The sequence below is a fragment of the Armigeres subalbatus genome, unplaced genomic scaffold (genome assembly GCF_024139115.2).
Source record: "Armigeres subalbatus isolate Guangzhou_Male unplaced genomic scaffold, GZ_Asu_2 Contig86, whole genome shotgun sequence".
NCBI classification, from domain to species: domain Eukaryota; kingdom Metazoa; phylum Arthropoda; class Insecta; order Diptera; family Culicidae; genus Armigeres; species Armigeres subalbatus.
In genome coordinates, this window is record NW_026943656.1 from 86296 (window position 1) to 112702 (window position 26407).

A 26407-nucleotide genomic window follows, 5' to 3' on the forward strand; every position below is an offset into this window, starting at 1 on the left:
TGCCAGTTCGATTTCAATTCGGAAGGAAAATCACTTGTCAATAGAATCACATTTTTTCCCCGTCACACAGTTCTAATTGAACAGTCCACGCATTTACCCTATTTAATCCGTTTTGGAAATCTTTCTATGGGAGTTGAGTCTTCATTTTTAATACTTAAATATATTTGACATCTATCAATTTTATTTTGTATCACTCTTTCATAGATTGCACTCAGATTATTCCACGCGCTTTCAAATAATGAAACAATTTGCAGTACATCATTGCTTTTCAATTTGTTTTAGCTTTAATCACCGAGTGGTTTGCTTTCGAATCATTCACTTCAAAGACATTTCTCAGCCGGTAAACTTTACAATCCACAATCATGAAAGGCTACCCCCACCCTCAAACCATACAAAAGCCAGAAAACGCAACCCAAAGATTATTACATTCACAAATGATGGAATAGGTCATAAAACCTCAATGTTTATAATAATGTGGGATAATAAAGCAATTTAAATACGACTGAAAAGTTTCCTACCACCAGCAGCACCCGAATCGTAAATTCATCTGCCGGCTCGTAACTCCAAGGACCTGGTCGTCGTCGTTGTCGTCTTCGTCGCCGCATCGTCATAAGCCGCACCGAAAACAACAATATTTGGAATCCGAAGAAAGCTCCTCTCGCGGCCTCATTTGGGAAAAGTTTTCCCTGCCTGTCTCCTGCCGCGGCCGAGTCCGCCGCCGCTGTCCATTTTCCATATGGGTGCCGCTGGAGCAGCCCAGAAATTCATTCAAGCGGAAAAGGAAAACAACTCACCCCGCGCGCTGCTCGACCTGGCGCTTGCCGCTCGTAAACCCGTGCTATGTAGTGGCTTTGACAAATCCATAAATAAGAAAGCTCACCTGTGTTTTTTTTCTGTTTTTTTGCTGGTGTGCCTACCGTCCCAGCAGTGGTGAAAGCACGTGCTCTTGCTTCATAGTTTAGGGTCAACATTGAGCGGGAGGAGACGTTCGTTGCTGGGTGGGAAGGGGCCGAGTCAGTTTTGCAATTGAAATATAAAACCCGCTGATTCGGTGCCAACCGCAGCGAGGCGAAAGAATTACAATCCCTGATATTTTTTCCACCGGTTTCAAACTGCAAGCCCAAACGGTAGAAAGGGCGGCGATGGCGGTGGCAGTGAAAGGGGTGATGCAATTTAAATCCATAAAACGAAACCTGAGCCAAATGAAATGTTTTGGGATTCCGAAATGAATGGGCCATTGAAGGGAGCTCCGCGCTAACTTGGCTGTGCCCAACCCGGGGCATTCCTCAACGAGGTGCGAGCGAGGAAATCGAGCAGTCATGAAATAGTTTTGCGGTGAAATTTTGTCGTTAAAATATTTTCGCTTTCATAATTATTATTATTGTTATAACATAATCGTAAATGGCACTGCAGTCATCGTGCTTTTCGACGTCGTTGTCGTCCCTCTTTTTGGTGGCGCAGGGTGGTCGTTTGTACCTCGTTTTGTTCCATCACCTGGCCACTCTTTCGCGTAAGCAGGGTCGGATTTGCGCAACAGATTCTAGAACAGAGGTTTAGAAATATTTTATGGAAAGCGGGAATTTCCGAGGATTGCGTGGATTTAATTTGATCTTCCCCAACGATCGTTTGATGTGCACCTCCGCCTAAAATTCGGCTCTGCCCAGGCGAGTACACGAATCCTTCTCGTGGCCTGTAAAACAGAGAGGTTCGAATGCTAACAGGTTTCCCGATAGCCCTAAGGTATGGATCCACCCCACACACGTATGTATGGAAATGGAAGGTGTACGGAGAGTGGTCGTTGAAAAGGACTGTTGCTTTTTATTGCGGGGAAAACCCCCAGCAAGATGTGACCGATGATGGTTGTTTTGCCTTTTTCGGGCGTTATTATAACGATGATGGCAACCGACGACGATCACGGTGATATGTGCCTGAGGTCATTGCGGCAGGACGGCAGGGACGAACAGCGTTCTAATGACGTCGATGATTTCCGTCGGTGATGACTGTGTGTGCAAAGGACGATTCTCCCGAGAAGGGGGTTTTACGGGGTGGTAATATTTTATGGCACCCACTAAAGTTATAACCTACTGGATCGGGATTTATGGTTAGCCATACCGGTGTGACAGGCGATGTTTGTACTAGCAGTATGAGTGAATTGTACGCTGATTTGGAGGAGTTTTTCCAAGCTAGGAAAATCTGACGAAATCTGAGGATTCTAGAGTAATGACCAAAACTATTGGGTATGGAAAAAAATGAACAAAAATATTTCAGCTTATCAAATTAAACTATTCTAAAACTAAAAAAGTTTTATAGAGCGCAAGCAACTATTTTGAATTATTTTCAGTTTTAAAGATAGAGCCTGTTTTACTATCTATAATTACTAGGTACTGGAACGCTTACAGGCGTAAGCTGCAGAGAATTTAATTAACATTTATTGAGGAAACTACTCGATAATAAGGTAATTAGAGAAATGCTGCTTAAAAAACCATTAGGCTTTTTACAGATTATAAGCTAAACAATCTGATCCTGTCCATACTTTTTCGGGAAAATTGAAACTGGTTTTCAATTTCAGCAATTATGCACTCCACAAAGAGATATTTTCTTTTATCGTAGTTCAATCAATCCATAATCCAAGTGGAAGGTGCTTTCATTTATTAGTTCCCTTAAATCACCCAAAACTGAAAATCCATCACCATGATATAATCCCGCTTCAACTTAAACGTGAATAAGAGTCGATAAAATGCTCCTCCTTGTTATAAATCCCTAAGCAAAGCCATAAATATACCTCCGCTAAACACTCGGCGAAACCTCAAAAGTGCGCTGAATACCATCAGCTTTAAACCATAATCCAATAATCAGATCTAGCTGCTCAGTTTTATATATCGACAGTAGCATCTTCCCACCATCCAGCATCAGCATCATCGTCGTGTGCCGAGAAGGCACACAGGTTCGCATCTAACGGAGGAGAAGGAGGAGGACTTTCTTTTGCACAATGCAGCGCTCGTCGCCCGGCAAGGTGGATGGATGCTGCTTGCGGTCTGAGAACCCCTTCAATGGCGAACGGAGGAAGCTCCCCAACCTATACTACACGATGTGCTAAACCACATTTCTTCTCCGTCAGTGTGGTGTGTGGCGCGATTCTGGGTACCTAACAGGTAGTCCGCTTCGGTGCACGGTGGGATTGGGTGTAAAAATAAGTGGTTTTAAAAATAGTGTGCCACCACACCAAATTAAGTCATTTGGATCTTGCTCTTCCGCAGGTTAAACTGATTCCTGATCCATTCCTTGAAAAGCTTAAAAAAAAAAAATGTCGTTCCTTGGCTTTGAAAAGTTCAGCAAATGGCGCCATGAACTAAAAGATTTATTAGACACTTTAAGGGCCAATTAATTAGTTACGGCTAATTAAATTATGTTGTCATCAGTAGCAGACTGTGTTCGAGAAAATCTGTGTCTACGTAAAGATCACAACTTCTTTCGAACTCCCATAAGAAAGTACATTTTGTACATTTCCTTCAAATTTCCTCTAAGATTCCATGGAAAGTTCTTCAAAAATTTGCACGAGAAGTTCTTTAAATATCCACAACAAATTCTTTCGAAGCTCCCAGAATTTTCTTCCCATATTTTCATGGAAATGTTTTTGGATTTGCTCGGAAATTTTCTTCTGAATTGCATACAGATTTCCAAACTTCCACGTATTCATGACCACCACGGAAATCACCTAACCAAGAAACGGAAAACCAAATCGACCACGTTCTAGTCGACGGTAAATTCTTCTCCGGCATCACGAACGTCCGCACTTACTGCAGTGCGAATATTGAATCCGACCACTACCTCGTTGCAGTATGCCTGCGCTCAAAACTCTCGACGGTGTACAACACGCCGCGACTTACAAGACGGTAGGCTACAAGATGGACTAGCCCAAGAATACGCACAGCAGCTGGAAGTGGCACTCCCAACGGAAGAGCAACTAGGCGCAGCGTCTCTTGAAGATGGGTAGAGAGATATTCGATCCGCCATTGGTAGCACCGCAACCGCTGCACTTGGCACGGTGCCCCCGTACCAGAGAAACGACTGGTATGACGGCGAATGTGAGCAGTTAGTAGAAGAGAAGAATGCAGCATGGGAAAGATTGCTGCAACACCGTACGAGGGCAAACGAGGCATGTTATAAACGGGCGCGAAACAGACAAAACTCGACTTTCCGGAGGAAAAAGCGTCAGCAAGAAGATCGAGACCGTGAAGAGACGGAGCAACTGTACCGCGCTAATAACACACGAAAGTTCTATGAGAAATTAAACCGTTCACGTAAGGGGCACGTGCCACAGCCTGATATGAGTAAGGACAAGAACGGGAACCTTCTTACGAACGAACGTGAGGTGATCCAACGCTCCACCACGGACCAGGTGTTCGGAATTCGCCAAATACTGCACAAATGCCGCTAATACAACGCATATGATACAGTCGAACGGGACCAGCTATGGCAGCTAATGCACGAACACGGATTTCCGGGTAAACTGACACGATTGATCAAAGCGACGATGGATCGGGTGATGCGCGTAGTTCGAGTTTCAGGGGCATTCTCGAGTCCCTTCTAAAGCCTCAGAGGGCTACGGGAAGGTGATGGTCTATCGTGTCTGCTATTCAACATCGCTTTGGAAGGGGTAATACGAAGAGTAGGGATTAACACGAGTGGTACAATTTTCAATAAGTCCGTTCAGCTATTTGGCTTCGCCGACGACATGAATATTATGGCACGTAACTTTGAGAATATGGAGGAAGCCTACATCAGACTGAAGAGGGGAGCCAAGCGGATCGGATTAGTCACCAACACGTCGAGGACGAAGTACATGATAGGAAGAGGTTCAGGAGAAGACAATGTGAGCCACCCACTGCGAGTTTGCATCGGTGGTGACGAAATCGAGGTGGTAGAAGAATTTATGTACTTGGGCTCACTGGTGACTGCCGAAAATGATACAAGCAGAGAAATTCGGAGACGCATAGTGACTGGAAATCGTACGTACTTTGGACTCCGCAAGACGCTTCGATCGAATAGAGTTCGCCGCCGTACCAAACTGACAATCTACAAAACGCTCACTAGACCGGTAGTCCTCTAAGGCACGACACCTGGAAGATGCACTTGGAGTTTTCGAAAGGAAAGTTCTGCGTACCATCTATGGTGGGGTGCAGATGGCGGATGGTACGTGGAGAAGGCGAATGAACCACGAGCTGCATGAGCTGCTAGGAGAACCATCCAACGTTCACACCGCGAAAATCGGACGACTGCGGTGGGCCGGGCACGTAGCCAGAATGTCGGACAGTAACCCGGTGAAAATGGTTCTTGACAACGATCCAACGGGCACAAGAAGGCGAGGTGCGCAGCGGGCAAGGTGGAAGATGACTTGCGGACCCTCCGTAGACTGCGTGGTTGGCGACGTTTAGCCGTGGACCGAGCCGAATGGAGAAGACTCTTATATACTGAACAGGCCACTTCGGCCTTAGTCTAAATAAATAAATAATAACGTATTTATGATAGATCCAACCGATCCATTGGATCGATGTTGTAAATATTGCAACGAACGCGAGCAAACTTCCTGACTCGTAGTTTTACGTCTGTTCGAAGGATTCATTGGCTGAGAGTACTTACCAACATAAGGAGTTCGGAAGACACCACTTTCTGACCAAAGCACAGGATCGGAACGTCTGCTGATCGCTAGCAAGAATGTAACTACTGAGTAGGAAGGATAAGGGGCTGCATCAGAGCTTGCAGCATAAGTGCGTCCTGGTAGCGTACTGGAACTCTGGAAGACGTGGATTCAACAGGCAGTGCTGATGTGTATTGATATTTAGAGTAGCTGGATGCTCGCCGTATTCAAGCTATTGGCAGGCCTTCTTCCCGCCGCTTCCGACTGGCTGGACGACCCCCGACCTACAACTAGCTTGAAGACCACGACTAAAATAAACGCAGAGAGCAGAAGCCAGGACTGAGCTAGAGGAATCGGAGGCTTCCGTAATGCTTTCCACAATACGTCCTGGTCAAAGCGCGATATTACAGGTAATAGGTTGCGCTAGAGGCTGTGAGCGCTTAGCAAGTCAAATCTACTCCGGACGCAGGGGTCGAAAATGGCGATGTTCCAATTTCATCGGAGATCACGATAGTAGGAGTGTCCGGACGAGGTAGCCACAAGTGTTTTGAGGATCGGTTCTCGAGCTCCCGAAACAGAATTCCCCTTGGTTAGGTATCGGTATTTAATGATTTTGTAGTACGAGATAAAGGTCATACGAGTCGTGTCGGCTCCTAGTCTTACCAGCAGTATCTACATCCGGAAGTCATTCCTTTACCAAGGAGTAAAATGATTGATGATAATTGTGAAACTAGAAGTGCAAAGTGAGAAGTGAGAAGTTGTGGTGGCCTGAAATACAATTCTTGAGAGCGCGAAGGAAATCTTAAGAGCAGAGCTATGAGATGTGACACCTGGATTTGGTAGAGCAAATGAGAGCAGCCACTGGTTAGTTCGGACACCAAGTTTTAGATAGTAAATAAGTGCAACGCGATTATAACATGTAACTGTAACTTATCAGTGTTTATCAATTCTCATTTCATTCTCACTTTTCATTAAGAAGAGCAATGTGAGAAGTTAGAGATGAGAAGTGGGAGAAAAGCAGTTAGAATTGAGAAGTGATACGTCCCATTCTTCACTCATCATTTTTCTCTTCTCACTGTGAAAGGGGCGAAGTACGAAATAAGTGAGACGATTCACATTTTTTTACTTCTCACTTCTCATTTCTCACTCCTCAATTTTCATCAACCCCTTTACACTTCTCACATTTACTATTATTAGGCTGAAAAACATTTCTGGCCATATGATCCGTTTGGCAAATCACATTTACGGTCTTACAATTCGTTCGGTAAAATAAAATTCGGCTAAACGACCATTTCAGCCGAACTACATATTTGGTCAACTACCCTTTCTATCAACATTTCGGCGAAACGGCATTCTCGGCCATATGTCGCCTTCGGGCCAATGAAAGCAAGGCGGGCAGCTCAGGTTACTCAGATCCGTCTGAGAGTATCAGTACGAGATGGAGCATCCAAGTCATAGGAAGATAATCGGGAGCAACAAGCCAGACTGTTGGTGCAGTTTTAGCATCGTATGGAGGAAATGGAGTGTAGATTCGTGGAGCAGTAGCAAACATACAAGAGAATGCTGGAGGAGAAGAACCATGAGCTAAAAAATGCGGTAAATGATCTACAGAATCAGTTCGAGCGTCGTATGGAGAAAAGGGAACAGGAAATCCGGAGAGAGCTGGCAGCTCCACCAGTTGTACTTCCTCCATGCGCAAATTCTACTACGCTAGGAAATGACAACAATGCTTCTACGGACATGTGTAAAACTATGGAGAGGATTGAAAGGCAGCTTCAGAAGATGGCGAAGAAGCAGGATATCGAAACGAAGCGACTTGAAGATCGACTACGAGCAATGGAAATTGGCGCGAACGATTCAGTGCAAGCGAATAACAGTGATTTGAACGTCGACGCAGATCCATTTGACCCGAGTCATCATTTCGTCCATTCCCACGAGTTAAGCAGGAGTCAGCTTGCCGCTCGGCATGCAGTTGCCAAGCAGCTTTTTTTTTTCTTCAGCGGTAATCCAGAAGAGTGGCCCCTTTTTATCCCCTTATGATGTGCGGCTTCAGCGACGAAGAGAACGTTCTTCGGCTTCAGAGGAGTTTAAAAGGAAAAGTACTAGATGCGGTGAGAAGCCGGTTGTTGTATCCAGCTGGACTCAAGGCTGTACTTAGTACGCCTCGTAAATTGTTCGGTCGCCCAGAAACAAAAAATTGTGCATTCGCTGGTCTGTAAGATTCGGGAGATGCCAGAACCGAAGACTGAGAGGTTAGAAACCCTGATCGACTTCGGTGTCGCTGTGAAGAACATGTGCGCAACGATCGTAGCTTGTGGTTTGAACGAGCACCTCTGCAACGTAGCACTGCTGCAAGAGCTTGTTGAGAGACTATCGCCAACAATCATCTCGACTGGGCGAAACATCGGCAAACTCTGCAAGCTACTACCTTGTCAGACTTCGGTGCTTGGTTGGGAACACTGGTAGAGGCAGCGTGTGTAGTCACGGTCGATGAGTACATATGCCAGCAAACTAGACAAGCGTGCACGAAAGGATGAAGCTTACGTTCATTTCGAGTGAAGTTCTGGTCAGGCTTCCAGATCTACAATGTCTTCGAAGGGTACATTGAAACCTGCTGTCAAGCTGTGTGTCATTTGCCAAAGAAGGATGCAGCAATGTAGGTTTATGTGAGAAGTTCAAAGGAATGAGCGTCGGAGAACGGTGAGAAGAATTGAAGCAAAATAAATTGTGTCCGAAGTGTCTGGTGAATCATTTTGGCGCATAGTGGAAAAAGCTTGCGGAAGAAATGATTGTACATACATGCATCACGAGTTACTTTATGATGATTCCAAATACCAGCGAGTGGAGGATGCCCAAACATCGGATCCGCTGCAAAACAAGGAAACAATCGTTGAAATGTGCAATACCTACGTTAGCAAATTCAGTCAAGTTCCGATGTGTTCCAGTGCTTCTTCATGGACGAAGGCTCTTCGGCAACGCTGATTGAACATAGTTTACTGGAAGAACTAAAACTCGAAGGAGAATCATACCCATTGTGTCTGGAATGGACGGCAGAACATCCAGGGACGGATCTAGGAGGGGGGGGGGGTCCGGGAGGGCCGTGGCCCCAGGTCCCCACAAATCTTATGTACCAAAACCAACCTTTTTTGTGCATTTTAGGGCCCCCACAGGCTTTCGGCCCCGGGGCGCCCCTCCGGCTAAATCCGCCTCTGAGAACATCAAAGACAGGAATCAAACTCCGTAATGCTATCGTTAGCGATATCGGGATTGAAAGGCACAAGTACTTGTTGGGTTCCCAAAGTGCATACCGTAGCAAATTATGCTCTTCCACAACAACCTATTGTCATGGAAGAACTTGCGCAAAAGTACTCACATCTTATAAATCTACCGGTTGTATTTTACCAAGATATTCGTTCGAGGATGCTTATTGGAATGGATAATTGCCGTTTTGGTCATACGTTGAATAGCAGAGAAGGAGGAAATAATGAACCGATAGCCGATAAACTTGTCTTGACTGGATAGTGTTCGGACCTTGTGTCATAAAATCACAGCCGATGACAGACTTCACAGCGTACATTTATGTTCGTGTTGCCAGAGGAACGACACCGAACTGCATAGCATATAGTCAAGTCTTACTTTTTGCTGGACAATTTAGGAATATCACATCCTGCAATGCCCCTTCTTTCGAAAGACGACGACCCACTTGAAGGAAAGGCGTTACGAAACTTACTTACTGTGTTGCTTCGGAGGTATGATGGCGTGCGGTTACCGGATAGCCCGGATACCCGTATTGAACCCGAACAAGCCGGGGAAACTACTAATAGTATGGGATGTAGTGGCAAAAGTGACAGGAAGCTCTCCAAACTCCAAAAATTGATATAAGGGAGAGATTTCATCAGGTGCAGATGGACAAAATCGACCAGCTGTGCCAGAGGCTCCTTTGACGTAACGGTGAGCAAAATCGCAGTCCAGATATCTATGCGATGAAAGTGATGACTCACCAAGTTGCGCTTAATATGTGAAAAATCACAATGCGCTACGATTTCGGTTTCCGCAAACAGTAGAGGCGATAGTGGAAGAACAGTTGACGATATGCTATCTAGTGACTGGCGAAGGATGTTCGATTTGTACATGGAGAGGCTGGTTTTGAAATACGCAACTGGCTGTCGAATTCCAAATATGTACTGCGGGAGCTGGAATCGAGACCAGGTAAAAAAAGCTTGAACCTCTCAAGCGAAATGGGAACAGAAAAAGTCTTTGGCATGTGGTGGTGCACCGCTACCGATACGTTTACGTTCAAGGTATCCCCGAGGATTAGCAGTGATCTGATGCAGGGGAGAGTTGTACCAACGAAGAGGCAGATTTTAAGTACCCTGATGATGATCTACGACCCTCTGGGACTTTTGGCGAATTTTCTCATGTTCCTGAAAATATTTGTCCAGGAGATTTGGCCAAGTGGAGTAAGTTGGGATGACCAAGTGAAGTCCGAGCAGTACGAGAAATGGAATCTATGGTTACGCGTCCTTCCGCAGGTAGAGAATGTCAGTGTTTCAATATGTTACTGTTCAAGGACTGGAGTTGGAGAGCGAAATGTCATTTAACATCATGTGTTCGTTGACGCATCAGAAAATGGATTCGCAGCGTTTGCGTATCTGCGCTTCGAAGAGGACGGCGAAGTGTAATGCTATCTATACAAATTGCTTCGGCAGTCGAAAGGACAATGGCCTGATGTATCGTTAGAGTTTGAGCAAAGCATAGAAGAGAAACGTTCGCACGTGTTCAGGTATCAGGTATCAGAACGTCGGCTCCAGGGGCACGTTCACCTCAATTTGGGAGATTTGTGCCATCGCCTTCACAGCCTTTTTAATCACACACCTGACGGACAAGGAAGTGAACAAAAAGGAAAAGAATGTGGAATGTTTGGAATAGGGCCCTTGAAGAGGGCATACAACGCATAAGCGTACAAGAGCTTATAGCTCCTTACCACAACGGGTTATGAACAACAAAATACTCTGAAGGTTCAGGTTTCTGAAGTCAATTTCACTAAGTAAGTGTTTACCAAATATTTGGAAGCGCAATTGTGCATAGACTGGGCAGTTACATATTAGATGATAAGAAGTTCCATAATCGGATTCACAACTACCACAAACAGATGATTCAACGCGTTGAATATTGACCATGTGATAGTTCAGTCGGCAGTGACCTGTCAAGGCCTTGACTAAGACACTGCAATTCTGTTTAGACAGATTAGCTAAATAGCTTGCTACTACCGGAGATGGCTCCCGGATGTACCATTTTGTTTGATGACATGAATCCAGACTACTCCAATGCCATTTGTGCTGAGTGACAGCCCAATAATTGATCAAAAGCTTCACCCAACACTTGGATATTGGAATAGCTGGCTCAGGACCAATAAAGTCATGCAATGCTCCATTACGAGCTAACTCATCAGCCAATTCGTTTCCAGCTATGGAAGAATGGCCAGGTACCCATATAAGGTGTAAAGAATTTACTGAATTCAGTTCCTCAATTTGAGTTCGACATGCGATTACTAACTTCGACCTTGAGTTGGCCGAGGCGAGAGCTTTAATAGCTGCTTGGCTATCTGAACAGAAGTATATTACTTTGCCCATAATGCGTTGCTGCAGTGCAGATTGCACTCCACACATGATCGCAAATATTTCCGCTTGAAAGACAGTGCAGTGTGTACCCAGTGAGTGTGACTGTTCCAATCTCAGCTCACGCGAATAGACGCCTGCACCTGCTCTACCTTCGAGGAGGGAGCCGTCAGTGTAACAAACAATGGTGTCCGACATACTTCTCTCCAAATAGCCAGATGTCCACTCATCCCGCGAGGGGAATTGTGTTGAAAATGTCCTATAAGGAAAACTACTAACGTGTGTGAGATCACTTGGAGCAAGGAAAATTTTGTCCCAATCAACCATAAGCGGTAACAACGAAGTGTGTGTAGAACTGCGATTTACAGGATTCTCTTCCATAAAACCGAGTACCCATAGTCGGTAAGTACAAGAAAATGCTTCTTGTTTGAGATGTATGTGTAGTGGGGCCACGTCGAAGAGAACTTCGAGAGCAGCCGTGGGAGTTGAAGAGAACGCACAAGAGAATTGCCATTAGGCACATCCTTTGAAGATGGCCTAATTGAGACTGAATTGTCCTCACTTCCCCCTTTTGCCACCACACAAGACATCCATAAGCCAAAATTGGTCGTACAACTGTTGTGTAAATCCATTTGATATATTTGGGTTTAAGACCCCAAGTTTTACCAAAGGTTCGTCGGCATTGGCCGAAAGCCATACACGTTTTTTGATTCTGAACTCAATGTTAGGAGTCCAGGAAAGCTTTGAATCCAAAATAAGACCCACATACTTTACTTGATCAGTTACATTGATTTCAGAACCAAAGAGATGTAATGGACGAATACCATTACGATTACGATTTTCCGTGAAAAGAACAATAGATGTTTTATTCGGATTGACCGAAAGGCCATATTGGCGACACCAACTTTCAACTACCTGAAGAGCATTTTGCATCAGGTCGAATAAGGTAGTAATGCACAAACCCACTATCAATGTGAGATAGTCGTCGGCAAATCCATAGGTAGGAAAACCGCCATTATTGAGTAACCTCAATAGCGTATCTGCAACGAGATTCCACAAAAGTGGAGATAATACTCCCCCTTGAGGACATCTGCAGACACTTAATTTCCTAATCGCTGCTTGACGTAATGTCGAGTAGAGATGTCGGTTTTTAAGCATCTGGTGAATCCATTTGGTAATAATATTAGGTAGCCCATGACAACGTGCGGCTTCCAATATTGCATCGAAAGACACGTTGTCGAAAGCACCTTCAATATCTAAGTAAGCACCCAAGCACGATTGCTTTTGAGCGAATGCTTTCTCGATATCGTACACAACCTTGTGTAGAAGAGTCACGGTGGACTTTCCAGATTGGTAAGCATGTTGATTAACGTGAAGAGGCATGTTTGCCAAACAGTCATCACGAATGTGATGATCGATAATACGTTCTAAGCATTTTAGAAGAAATGAGGTCAGACTGATGGGTCTAAAACTCTTTGCTTCTTCATACGAAGCACGTCCTCCTTTTGGGATAAACTTTACAGTGACATCTCGCCATGATATAGGAATATACCCAGTGGCAAAACTGCAAACTAAAAGCTTTTTCAAAACATGTTTGATATGTTCGAAACCTCTCTGAAGTAGAACGGGATAAATCCCATCCTCCCCTGGAGATTTGTAGGGAGCAAAACTGTTAAGTGCCCATTGAATCGATTCAGTAGTTATGATTCTACGTGCTTGAGCCCAAGACCCATAGCTACATGAAAAGACATCAGGATCATCCGAAGATATTATATCGACACATCCAGGGAAGTGCGTATCAAATAAGTGCTCTAACGATTCTTCATCACAAGAAGTGTAGTTGCCATTTGGCTTGCGAATTTCGCCAACTTGGAAATCCTTGGATCTCGCAAGAATTTTATTCAATCGACTGGCTTCACTCAAATTGGAAACATTTGCACAGAGGTTTTTCCAGCCGGATCGTTCAGCAGATCGTAGCGCCTTCTTGTAAGCTTTGCGAGCCAACTTGAAAGAATCCGTCCCTGCTGAATGGCGTCTGCTCCAACTCCTTCTGCACTGCTTCCTTAGCTTAGCCAAATCAGAATTCCACCAAGGGGTTCCTCTTGAGGTTTTTACAGAACGTAAAGGGCAAGCTTCTTCGAAAGCTTCCACGATGTGCAACGTTGTAGTATCAACTGCATCATCCAAGTCGGTAGGAGTTTCTATAGAAGGTAGATATCCATGAAATTTGGTAGAGAGCAGCTCTGTGTAAAGATCCCAGTTGGCTGAACGGGGATTTCTAAAACGCAAGGTCTGCGAAGTAACATTCAAATGATCAAAGTAGATATAGCGATGGTCAGATATTGATTCCTCATCTGACACATGCCAATTCGTCAATTCGTGACTGATTCTATTGGAGCAAAGGGTTATGTCTAACACTTCTGCTCTATTAGATACCATAAAGGTTGGGCGATTGCCTATGTTAAGTAAACTAAGTTCGGTACTACTTAAGTATTCCATCAAGCTGGAGCCTCTCAGATTGATATCCGAGCTACCCCAGATGATGTGATGAGCATTAGCATCACTGCCGACAATTAGCGGAAGGCCTTTTGAAGTGCAATATATGACAACTCGTTTGAAAGCATTCGTAGGGGATGGTTCATCATGTGGTAAATAAACCGAACAATAAACGTATTTCCTGACGGGGGTTCCGCCAGTTGCATCAATTGTGACAGCACATACATCTCTGGTTGTTAGTTCAGAGATAAGTGTAGCAACAATAGCATTGTTAACAAGCACACATGCACGCGGCATTGATCGAGAGTTTGCCATTTCTTTACTGAAGGTAGCAAAAACCGGGTTCACTAGGTTACCTAGGTAGAAGCTACCCTTGCGAAAATAGGGTTCCTGCACCAAAGCCACTTGGGATTTGCCATTTTGCATGAGTCTACAAAGATTAATCGTTGCTGTAGAAGCATAGAAGAGAAACGTTCGCACGTGTTACACCACTTTTTACGACTATTACTGTTTCGGTTGGAAGACTACCCTTAAAAGAAAACCCTTCTGCGTAGGGTAGCATTTGTAAAACGGTATCCTGCCTACCTGCGTAGGAAGCTAGCTAAAAAGCGTATCGCTACCGGCCCACTAACGCAAGAAGAGCTTAAAGGTACTGAACTACTCACTCTAATGCTAGTACATGATACAGAGTTCGCTACAGAAATAAGTCAGCTCAAGAAACCAAAACCAGTACCATGGAAAAAATTGTTGCCGAAGAATAGTCCGCTTTATGGTCTTAGTCCTTTCTCTGACAAAGACGGATTACTTCGTATGATGGGTCGAATAGATACATCAATTTTCTGGAAGAAGATACGAAACGCCCGATATTGCTGGAAAGGTGCCACCCAGTAACAGATCTAATTATCGTCGATATTCATCAGCGGTACTGCCACATTAACCACCAGACTGTACTCGACGAAATCCGGCGAAGATTCTACATCCCTCAGATCCATTCAGCTTTAAACCGTGTATGGTCAAGAGTCAAGATGCCAGTATTGAAACCAGAGTCAAGCGATACTAGTTGCTCCTGAGATGTCCGCCCTTCCGTTTTCTCGTTTGAAGGCCTTTTGCCGTTCATTTCCGTATATTGGCATTGACAATTTCGGTCCATTATACGTTGTAATAGGTCGCAGAGCAGAGAAACGTTGGGGAGTACTGTTCACCTGTCTGACGGTGCGAGCAATACATCTTGATTTTGCCCAACTAGATCAATATAAAGAACATGGTGTAGATGGACGGAGGACAATGATGAAATAAAATTTCCATCACTGACGGAAGATATGCTTTATGTATGGATTCTTCAACAGCGGGAGATCCAAAAACGGAGACATTTCGTGGAGGAGAACTTCGCTTTTTCGGAAGGTTGGATGCATCGTTTAAGAAGTTAATTTGGGTTGCATGTGGAAGCATATTTGCGATTCAAGAGTATTTTGAAAACGCAAATGGGCAAATGGATAAATCCCAAGCTTATAACGCATATGAGTCTGTTATTTTTGTTAAGTTGCTTGCTCCGAAGTCCTTTCTGATGAAAAAAAAAACTTCGGACGAAAACTGAATAAGATGCGATATGCTTTCATGTCGTGCTGCAATGTAGATGGTTCCAACAAGCTAAAGCTGATGTTTATTGGAACCGCCGCCAAACGTTTGTTTCCGGCCAGTGAACAAGTCAATGTTTCTCGGGAAGGGTCGTTTGGCCGAAACCCATTCGACCGAAAGCCATTTGGCCGAATGCCACTAGGCCGAACAAACCATTAGGCCGAAACCCATCTGGCCGAAAGGGTCATTTGGCCGAATGGGTAATTTGGCCGAAAGGATCATTTGGCTGAAAAGGCCATTTGGCCGAAAGGGTCATTTGCCCGAATAGGTCATTTGGCCGAAACATTTATTTGACCGCATAGGTCTTTTGAAAAGTGAGAAATTAGGAATGAGAAGAGAGACGTATCGCTTCTCATTCTTCATTTTTCTTTTCTCGCTGTAAAAAGTGAGAAATGCAAAAGGAGTAGTGAGACGTTTCACTACCCACTTCGCAATACTCACTTTTCACAGTGAGAAGTGAGAAGTGAGATGTTCTCGCTGTGAAAAGTGAGTAGTGCGAAGTGAATATCGGGACGTCTCAAAGGCTTTCGGCCTAACGACCCTTCCCCATGTTTCTCATTATAGTTCTAAAAGGGCTTGGATGACTAGAGATCCATTACGTACATGGTACTATAATGAGTTCGTGCTGGACGTCAGAGAATTTTCTAAATAGTTTGACTTAGAACCAAAAGCGTTGCCGCTTCTTGATAACTGCACGGCGCACTATAACGGAGGAGATTTGGTATCAGATGTTTACCTGATTAAAGTGTAATAATTTTATACTTTTTCATAACGTTGTGCTTTGATATTTATAAGTTTCCTTGGGTAATATATCTACAACCAAATGTGACTTCGTAGTGTCGGTCGATGGACCGACCATTCAGTGATCAATGCTTTAAAACCAAGGTACAATCGGAAACTTATGCTAACATTACTACTTGATAAGCTGAAGCTCGAGGATCGAACCAAAAAAAATACGCTTTTACAAAACATTGATTGGCTTTCTTCTTCACGGGATGAGATCAGTGCGTCTATGAACGAAAAATCTTGGAAAAAATAATTTACCAGTTCCCAGAACGCGTTTGGGCTCCAGTTCAACCTGATGAGCCAAACATAATAGATGATATGAAAAATCTGGTTGAAGCGGTTGATACTCTGGCTGGCACTACTACTACAGAAGAGGAGGTCACAAAGAAAATCCTGCATGGCTAACAGGTGGGCTATTTTGGTTGTTTTTATTTTCTTCCAGTAGAATTTATCTACATATATATTTTTATTGAGTCATGTTTCTTAATTTCCTCCCTATAAAAAAGGTAAAACAATTATTTTTTTTATTCAAACAAGATTTTCCTTACACTTGCTTTTCGATCGTTTTGACAGGAAAGAGTCGGAATTCTATTGGCGTCTACTTTTGACAGTTATCTGCTTTTTAACTGTGCTGCAACCCAGTTATCGAGCGCCCAGTTAAAAAACAACCAAAAAAAGCGAATTGTTGCTGATCGGGTTCGATGAACGGTTCTCGGATTTTTTTTCTTCGAGAAAAGCTTTTTCTTCTACATTCACTATTCCAGACCATTCTTTCAGGATCGCCTTAATTTTAGGAACTTTATAAAAAAAACGGTCTAGAATTTCTTTTTACTTTTTTTCAATAAAGGAACTAATTATTAAAGGGGTCATCCAAAAATAAGGTCAAAAGGTTTAAAGGGGTGGGTCTAACATTTTGTGACTGTTCATATACTAGGTATATAAAAAAGCTTGACAGAGGAGAGGGGGGATCACAAAATCTCGAATAGTAGTGGAAACCATATTTGAATCGCCTTAAGAGTTAATCATGCAAGAGTGATTTTTGATTTTTTTACCATCCGCTCCACCACATTGCGGTAACCAAGCTAACGGTTATGATGCAAGACAGCATTCAAAAATCTCCTTTGTTGTTTGAGGAAGCAAGCTGATGGCTTGGGGATGAAGGCGACGCTGGCGAAGATATTGCGGTAAACAAGCACGTAAGAAATGGAGTGTATTCTCCTCCTCTGGGAACTGGTTGGATAACTAAGTGAAGGATGTGGGATACGTAAGAAGGTTACCAATCGCTGTCAACATGTCAGGAAATCATTTTTCAAGTTTTTGTAGCTTTTTATGAGAGAAAATAGCAATGCTTTGATTGAAGTAATTGAATGTAAAACTAAAATTCCTTGAACACCGCAGGACCATTGGAAACTTCAGTCATCTTGAAGTTTTGCTGATCCTAATGAGTTTCGCATCTCAGCAGCAGCACAGGGCCGAAAAAGCTCATTCCGTCTAGTTACGCTGCGTGCGTTCTGGATGCTGCTTCCTTTACACACGGCCTGTCTTTCTCCCCACTAATCGATGATGGCGTCAGCTGCAAACGCTATGAAAAGGTACTAAAACAAGCCAACACAGTTCCAAGTTGTTCGGAACTTCGGAATCACCGGCACCGGTTGGCGTCGGGTTATCATCCAAAGCTGGATTGCCCATCATCCGGTGCGGGGAGCGGCGGCATACGTCAGTGTGTCCGTCCATCGACCGAACAGGGCCTGTTATTGTTCACCGACGTCGTTTGGGAGAAGAAGGACTGTGCGGAGTTACTCGATTGCGTCAGAACTTTTCCCCATATTGAGCTACATCCATGTTTATACCAGGAAGCAAGCAACAACCAACTTGTTTTATTAGTGCCACACTCTACTGTGCTGCGTTGTCCTCGTCGTCGCCACTGGCGTCGGGATGTGTGTATAATCATAATTGGATACGAGCATCGAAGCGCTTGAAATAACACTGATACAACTTGTATAAACATATTATTTTAGTAGTCACTCTGGCGACGATGTCGGACCGATATGGTGCTCTGGATATTGGGAGGTACTGCTACTGCTGCTTGTTGCTCCGTCCGAGCGAGCTCGGAAGCTGGACACAAGTTTCTACCCCCATTTGGTGCAGCAACAGAGGCAACACATGCTATCGATAAAAGTTCTTCCTTCGAACAGGACGGAATAATTGTTCTAACCTCCTACGACTCCATGCCCGGTGCTTCCCTTTATTCTTGGAAATCTATTTTTAAAGATCTCATCTTCAATGAAACATCATCGTTTCAAGAATTTATTAAAGCTTTCAACCACAAACCATTATTGTATCATCGCCATTGGGGAGTAAATCTTTGTTCTCTTCACGCACAATGCATCAGCTTATCCCCCTCTGCTGGGAAAATAAATACACCCACCCCACCGAGCGCGGGCGCGCGCTTCATCGTTGAAAGACGTCAACTGAATGGATCCCTCTTAGTTCTTGAATCTACAGCGCCGGGCGCAACAATAAACCAATATACCGAAACGAGATTGATTGATTCGTTTTCTTAATGTTTTTTTTTTCTTCGGGTGCTGCTACACCATTGGCGCCCAACCGCTCGGTGAGGCGGCGGCTGCGACGACGACGACGACGTTCCATCCGATCGGAGGGAAATTTAGGCCGCTACCGGGTTTTCTTTGTTCGCGCGATTTTTTTTTTCGGCATCCTCATCCCCCTGCAAGATACGAATCTGTGAGTGAGACTCGCTCGGAAGTGATTGTGCTTTCGATATCTCCCCATGTTTTGCGTCACAGTTGGAAGCTGATATTGAGATAAATATCGTTCCCCGGATTCAGCCGATTGCCCCAACGAATAGCTGTGCCATCAAATCTAATGCGTTTGTGAGCGCAATAAAAAATTAACGTCAAAGGTGTCCTGAATGGTTTTGCAACTCAGGTCGTATCATATTAACATTCGCTAACATTGAAAATTTTCTGATTGAAGTGACAGATATAGATGATCTGCCTTTTGATTGCGAACTTCAATGTGATCGTGTCTAACTATCGTATTTATACGGCCTACGTTTTATACGGTTTATAAGACAAAAGCATGATGCAAAGCGAAGTAAAATTAGGTTAAAAGTACCATTCTTCCAGTAGCCCTATTAAGATCTTTTAGATACGTAGCTAATGTATTCATTCCCATTTTATTTTGCACTTCCCTCTTTGTAAGAAAAAAAAATCCACAATTGAAATAGCCAGAACGGCACAAAAACAAGGTCTTGTGACCAACCAACGTTAAATTGCAACAAAACATGTTGCAGATTTACCCAAACCGAGGAAAAACTCAACATTAAGCACTGCGTCACAATCAGACAAGAAAAAATCTGCTCCACTTCAGTTTTGTTTCTTCCAATCCCACCGTTTTTTTCCTCCTTATTCTCCCTAAAATGCTCGTTATTTCCAGCTTTAATTGATAATTCTTTCCGTCCGCCGTCTTTGCCGTCGCAATGAATGGCACTGGAAGCTGCTGCATTACGCTTCATTCGGCTTCAGAAAGACCGCACTTTTCAATGGAAATTCTTTCTCTCATTTCCTTAGGTTTTCCCTTTTTTGCCGCACGCTGCTGGCTCAAACTTGCTTGCTAACAACAATATTTCGAATCTGTTATTTTTCTTACTGATTTATCCGGACGACGACGACGACGACGCGTTTCCACGTTTTTCCCCCGCCGCGGTACCGCTTTGTGCAAAAGGCTTAATAACGATTTTCCGTGTGTATTCCGCTTTAGTTTTTCTTATTTTCGTTCGGTCCCAATCTTCGGAAAATACACAACTTTTTGCCGGGCGTAGACGGACGCAAAAGCTGCAAGCAAGGAAGGATCTCCACAGTCGGGGGATGGGAGCAAATGACGATGACGACGACGAGTGCAAATAAATGATAATTTTATGTGTTATTTTTTCGCCAGGTTCGGTACTGTTCATACAATTCCGAACTTCAGCTTCAACTGCTGTCGTCCCAATCCCAAGCAGCACGATTGGGATGTGGTGGAGAAGGGCAAAGGGGCGGGTAAGCACGTGCAGCTGGGGACCGGAAGGAAGAAAAAAAAACTACCGCATTGACAGAGACAAGTCACAGAGCCCCGGACAAGTCGAATGGGTTGACGTATTTCTTTGAGTTGAATGGTTTTGCTTCTGCTGCAGTCGGTCTCCGTACGGTTGGAGCATTCGGGTGGCGAAACATGCGAAAATTATTGTGGTTTTGCCGATTGAGTCTGTTAACAGTCGACGAAGTTTCGATGAATTGGGAAAGCCGAATGCTGCAGAAGACTGAAGTGAAAGAGGAAGCTTATACTACATCATGAAAATAAAACCATTTGAATAAAAAAAATTGAAATCGTGGAGGTTTCAGAGAAACAAATTAAACACTTCCGGCTACTTATGGATCAGCTCCGCGGATTTTAAGCCATTTAAATCACATAACGTTCAATCTACTTTTGAATTACTTCCAGTCGCATTACGAACAATTGGGGCCACTCCCGGTTACTGGAAAATTACTCGTAAGTGCCCGGAGGTCATGTATAAGGGGCCGGAAGTAACTCATTGCTGTCCAGAAACAGGCCAAAATGTGACCAAAATGGAGAACAATGAGTTACTTTAAGCCCCTTATGTGTGACCTCCGGGCACTTATGAGTAATTTTCCAGTCACTCGTGAATCACTTCCGGTCACTTGTGCGGTAGCTTATGAGTCACTTTCAAAGATTGGTGTACATTTAAATCACATTTTGGTAAATTTATGGAAAAATGAGAAACATTCAGTCACTTTTGAGTCACTTCCGGTCATTTATGAGTTACATTTGGTCACATGTGAGTCACTTCCGGTCACTTACAAGTCACATCCAATAACTTATGAGACACTTTCAGTAATTTTTGATCATTTTTGTCATATTTCGGCCAATTTCTGGATGGTAATGAGTCGAAGGTTCTTGGTCACCCACTTTTAGTCATTCACTTCTGGTCACTTAAGAGTCACTTCTGGTCACTTATGAGTCACTTTTGTTCACGTATGAGTCACTTTTGTTCACGTATGAGTCACTTGAGGTCACTTATGAACAAAATCCGGTCACTTATGATTCATTTCCGGTCACTTCTGAGCTACTTTTGGTCACTTATGAGTCAGTTCCGGCTACCTTTGAGTCACTGCAGGTCTCTTTTGAGTCACTTCCGTTCACTTATGAGATTATTTTGGTCACATATGAGTCCCTTCTGGTCACTTATAAGCCTCTTCCAGTCAATTTTCAGCTTTTGGTCATTTATAAGTCACTTCCGTTCACTTTTGAGTCACTTCCAGTCACTTCCGGCCACTTCTGAGTAACTTTTTGTCATTTATGAGTCACTTCCGGTCACATATGTGTCACTTTTGGTCACATATGAGTCCCTTCTCGACACTTATAAGCCCCTTCCGGTCGATTTTCAGCTTCCGGTCACTTATGAGTCACTTTCGTTCACTTATGAGCCACTTTTGGTCACTTATGAGTCACTTCCAGTCAACTCCGCTCGCTTACGGGTTACCTTCGTTCACTTTTGAGTCATTTCCGATTACTTTTGAGTAATTTCTAGTCACTTATGAGTCACTTCGGGTCACTTATGAGTTACTTCTGATCACTTATGAGTAAATTCCGGTCCCCTATAAGTAACTTCAGGTCACTTATTAGTCATTTTCGTAACTTATGAATCACTTTAAGGGATTTTCGCTTATTTCAATCACATTTCGGCCAATATCTGGATCATAATGAGTCACTTCCGGTAACTTTTAAGTCACTTTAGGTCACTTATGAAATACTTTTAATTAGAAATACTAGAATAAGAGATCGGCAAAGACACCATCTTGTTTCCAATCGAACCGTCAAAAGCGGTTCCATTTCGACTTGTTTACTTTTTGCATCCATAAGAAGCAAGCAAAAAGTTCAAGTGCTGCCTGTATTATTTTCACGATTTCATGCATTTTCATACATTGCCATTTCGACAGTTTTTCACTCCGCCGGTCTCTGGTTATAGGGTTGCTACTTTTAATCGAATCTGTGTCAAAAGGTCGAAGGTCAAAAGGTCGAAGGACAAAAGGTCGAAGGTCAAAAGGTCGAAGGTCAAAAGGTCGAAGGTCAAAAGGTCGAAAGGACAAAAGGTCGAAGGGTCGAAAGGTCGAATTTGTATCATAACGTCGAAGGTCAAAAGGTCGAAGAACAAAAGGTCGAAAGGACAAAAAGACAAGGAATGAGTAGTGAAAAGAGAGACGTAAGAAAAGAGTAATGAGCATAGGTAAATGAGAAGTGAGAACTGAAAAGTAAAATGGAAGAAATGAGAAGTAGAAAGTGACAAGTGAGGAATGTGATATAAGGAATGATAAAAATAAGAACTTGTCTTAAGACGAGTTAATACAATCCCATTGAATTCCACCACTTAATTGTATCTTGACAGATACGTATTTCGACCTCAACAGTAAGGCCGTCTTCAGTGTCTCGACATTCCACTAAAAAGCTCAATAATTTTCTTATATAAAAATAAGAAGTCAAAAGATAGAAAGATGGAGGGAGGAAAAATATACGATAAGAAAGGAAAAAGAAGAATGAAGTAGAACAAAGGAAGAAAAAAGAACAAAACAGAAAGAAAGAAGAAGGACGATGGAAGAAGGATAAAAAAGAAGGACGAAGGAAGAATGAAGAAGAAGAGGAGACACAAGGATGCAAAAAAAAGAAAGAAGCAAGTAACAGGAAATTGAAAAATAGAAAGAAAATAAGGAACAAAGAAGAAAGAAATAAGTAAGAAAGAAAAAAGGAAAAAAAAGGAAGAAAGGAAGAAAAGTAGAAGCTTTTGAATGAAGTTTGAAAAAAGAAACAAGGAAGAGAGAAATAAAAAAAAAATGAATGAAGAAGGGAAAAAGAAGGAAGAAATAAAAAAACAGGCAGAAAGAAAGGAAACAAGGGAAAAGAAAGAAAGAAGAGAGAAAGAATGAAAAAAGAGAGAAGAAAGAAAGAAGAAAGAAGGAAAAAAAGAGAAAAAAAAAGAAAAAAAAAGAAGCAAGAAAGGAGGAAGAAATAATGAAGAAAGACGGAAGAAAGAAATAAGTAAGAAAGAAGGTAGAAAGAAAAAAGAAACAAAAATAAAAAGGTGGAAGAATGGAAGAAGAAAAAAAAGAAGGAAAAAAGAAGTTTGAATGAAGGAGAAGTTAGAAGGAAAGTAAAAGAAGGAAGGAAGACACAAGGAAACAAAAAAATAAGGTAGACAGAAGAAGCAAGTAAAAGGGAAGGACAAAAGAAAAATGGGAGAAATGAAAAACAAAGAAGGGAGAAATAAGGAAGTAAAAAGGAAGAAAGAAGGAAAAAAATAAAGGAGAAAGAAGGAAGAAAAAAGGAAAAAAGAAGGAAGAAAGACGGAAGAAAGGAAGAAACCAAAAAGAGAGAAGAAAGAAAGAAGAAAGAAAAACTGGTTCCTGAAAAACTGAAAAAAAAGAAGGGAGGAAGAAGAAGAAAAAGTTAGAAATAAGGAAGATGAAATATGGAAGGAAGAAAGAAGTAAGAAAGAAGAAAGAAGGAAGAAGAATGGAAGGAAAGAAGCATATGAAGTAAGAAGTAAGAAGTAAGAAGGAAGAAGGAAAAAGAAAGAAGAAAGAAAATAGAGGTTAAAAGGGAGACACAATAATAAAGAAGAAAGAAAAAAGAAGGGTATTTTTTCATTTCGACCTTTTGTCCTTCGACCTTTTGACGCAGTTTTTTTGTTTCGACCTTTTGTCCCTTCGACCTTTTGTCTTTTCGACCTTTTGACCTTCGACCTTTTGTCCTACAACTCTTTTAATCACATATAATTTACTTTTGGTTACTTATGAGCCACTTATGAGTCACTTCTGGTCACCTATGATTCACTTCCAGTCACTTCTCAGCTACTTTTAGTCACCTATGAGTCACTTCCGGTCACCTATAAGTCACTTCCGGTCACTTTTGAGTCACTTTCGGTCACTTCTCAGCTACTTTTGGCCACCTATGAGTCACTTCCGGTCGCCTATGAGTCACTTTCGGTAACTTCTGAGCAGCTTTTGAGCACTTATGAGTCACTTCCGGGCACCTTTGAGTAACTTCCGGTCACTTATGGTTTACTTCCGGTCACTTCTGAGTCATTTTCGGTCACTTATGAAATTGTTTTATCCACATATGAGTCACTTTCGGTCACATATGAGTCCCTTCTGGTCACTTATAAGCCTCTTCCAGTCAATTTTCAGCTTCCAGTCATCTATAAGGCACTTCCGGTCACTTTTGAGTCACTTACAGTCATTTGCTGTTGATAACGAGTTACTTTTGATCACCTATGAATCCATTCCGATCTCTTATGAGTTATTTCTGGTCACTTATGAGTAAATTCTGATCATTTATGAGTTACTTCCGGTCATTTATGGATCGTGTTCGTTACTTATGAATCACTTTCCGCAATTTGTGTTTATTTTGGTAACATTTAGCCCAATTTATGGAAAGTCACTTCCGGTCACTTATCAGTATTTTTCGAGGATTCCTAGTTACACTCTTTCGGTCACTTATGAGTCACTTCCAGTCACCTTTGAATCACTTCCTGCCAATTATAAGTCACTTCCGGTCATTTAGGGTTCACTTCCGCTCACTTCTGTGTAATTTTTGGTCCCTTATGAGTTACTTCTGGTCACTTATAAGCCTCGTTCAGCCTCATTCAGCCATTTTCAACTTCCGGTCACTTATGAGTCACTTCCGGTCAATTATGTGTTACTTTTGGTTACTTATAAGTCACTTTCGATCACTTTTGAATAATGTATGGTCAATAATGAGTCAGTTCCAGTCACTGATGAGTAATTGAAATCAATAATGAGTCAGCTCCGGTTAATCATGAGTTACTTTTGAGTATCTTTCGGTCACTTATGAGTTACTTCTGGTCATTTGTGAGTAATTTTCATTATTTATGAATCACTTTCTGCGATTTGTGTTTACTTTGGTAACACTTTGGCCAATTTATGGAATGTCCCTTTCGGTCACTTATCAGAAATGTTCGAGGATTCGGTCATTTATGAGTAACTTTCATTTACACCTTTGTGTCACTTCCGGCCGCTTATGAGTCACTTTTTGTCATTTATGAGTCACTTCCGGTCACCTTTGAGTCACTTCCGGTCACATATGAGTTTATTTTGATCACATATGAGCCACTTCCAGTCAATTCCGCTCGCTTACGGGTTACTTTTGTTCACTTTGGAGTCACTTCCGATCCTTTTTTAGTAATTTCTGGTCACTTATGAGTCACTTCTGGTCACTTAAGAATCACTTCCGGTCCCGTATGAGTTATTTCTGATCATTTATGAGTAAATTCCCGTCCCTTACAAGAAACTTCCGGTCACTTAATAGTCATTTTCGTAAATTATGAATCACTTTCAGGGATTTTTGCTCATTTCGGTCACATTTCGGCCAATATATGGATCATAATGAGTCACTTCCGGTCACTTTGGGGCACTTAAGAATCACTTTGATTCGCATATAAATCACTTTTGGTCACTTATGAGTCACATTTGGTCACTTATGAGTCACTTCCGGTCGCCTATGAGTCACTTATGCTCACTTTTGATTCACTTCCGGTCCCTTCTCAGCTATTTTTAGTCACCTTTCAGTCACTTCCGGTCACTTTTGGGTCCCTTCTGGTCACTTTTAAACTTCTTCCAGTCAATTTTCAGCATCCGGTCACTTATGAGTCACTTCTGGTCACTTTTTATTTATTTCCGGTCAACTATGAGTTACTTTTGGTTACATATAAGTCACTTTTGAGTAATTTACGGTCAATTATGAGTCACTTCTGATCGCTTATGATTCACTTCTAGTGCTCTATGATAACTTCCGGTCACTCATCACATCATTTTCGTAACTGGTGAATCACCTTCAGGGATTTTTTTCTCATTTCGGTCCCATTTCGGACAATACCCGGATCAAAATTAGTCACTTCAGGTCACTTATGAAACCCTTTTAAACATTAATGAGTCACTTTTGATCACTTACGAGTCACTTTCGGTCATTTATGAGTAATTTCTTGTCACTTTTGAGTCACTTCCGGTCACTTATGAATCACTTCCGACAACATATAGATCATTTTTGGATGTTTCTGTTTATTTTGATCACATCACGACTGATTTTCGGCAAATGATGAGTAACTCCTGGTAACTGAGTTCAGTGCGTGTTGGCTCTTGTT

The 26407-nt window shown here is 42.6% G+C and overlaps 1 protein-coding gene across 1 annotated transcript in view; it reads left to right on the forward strand.

Moving 5' to 3' along the window:
- Positions 1 to 26407, forward strand: part of LOC134204760 (zinc finger protein 700-like) — a 51688-nt gene that overhangs the window by 15605 nt on the left and 9676 nt on the right. The window contains exons 2-3 of the mRNA XM_062679571.1: positions 7826 to 8100; positions 20134 to 20234. Of these exons, the coding sequence (XP_062535555.1) occupies positions 7826 to 8100; positions 20134 to 20234 (376 nt within the window). The remainder of the gene's footprint in view (positions 1 to 7825; positions 8101 to 20133; positions 20235 to 26407) is intronic.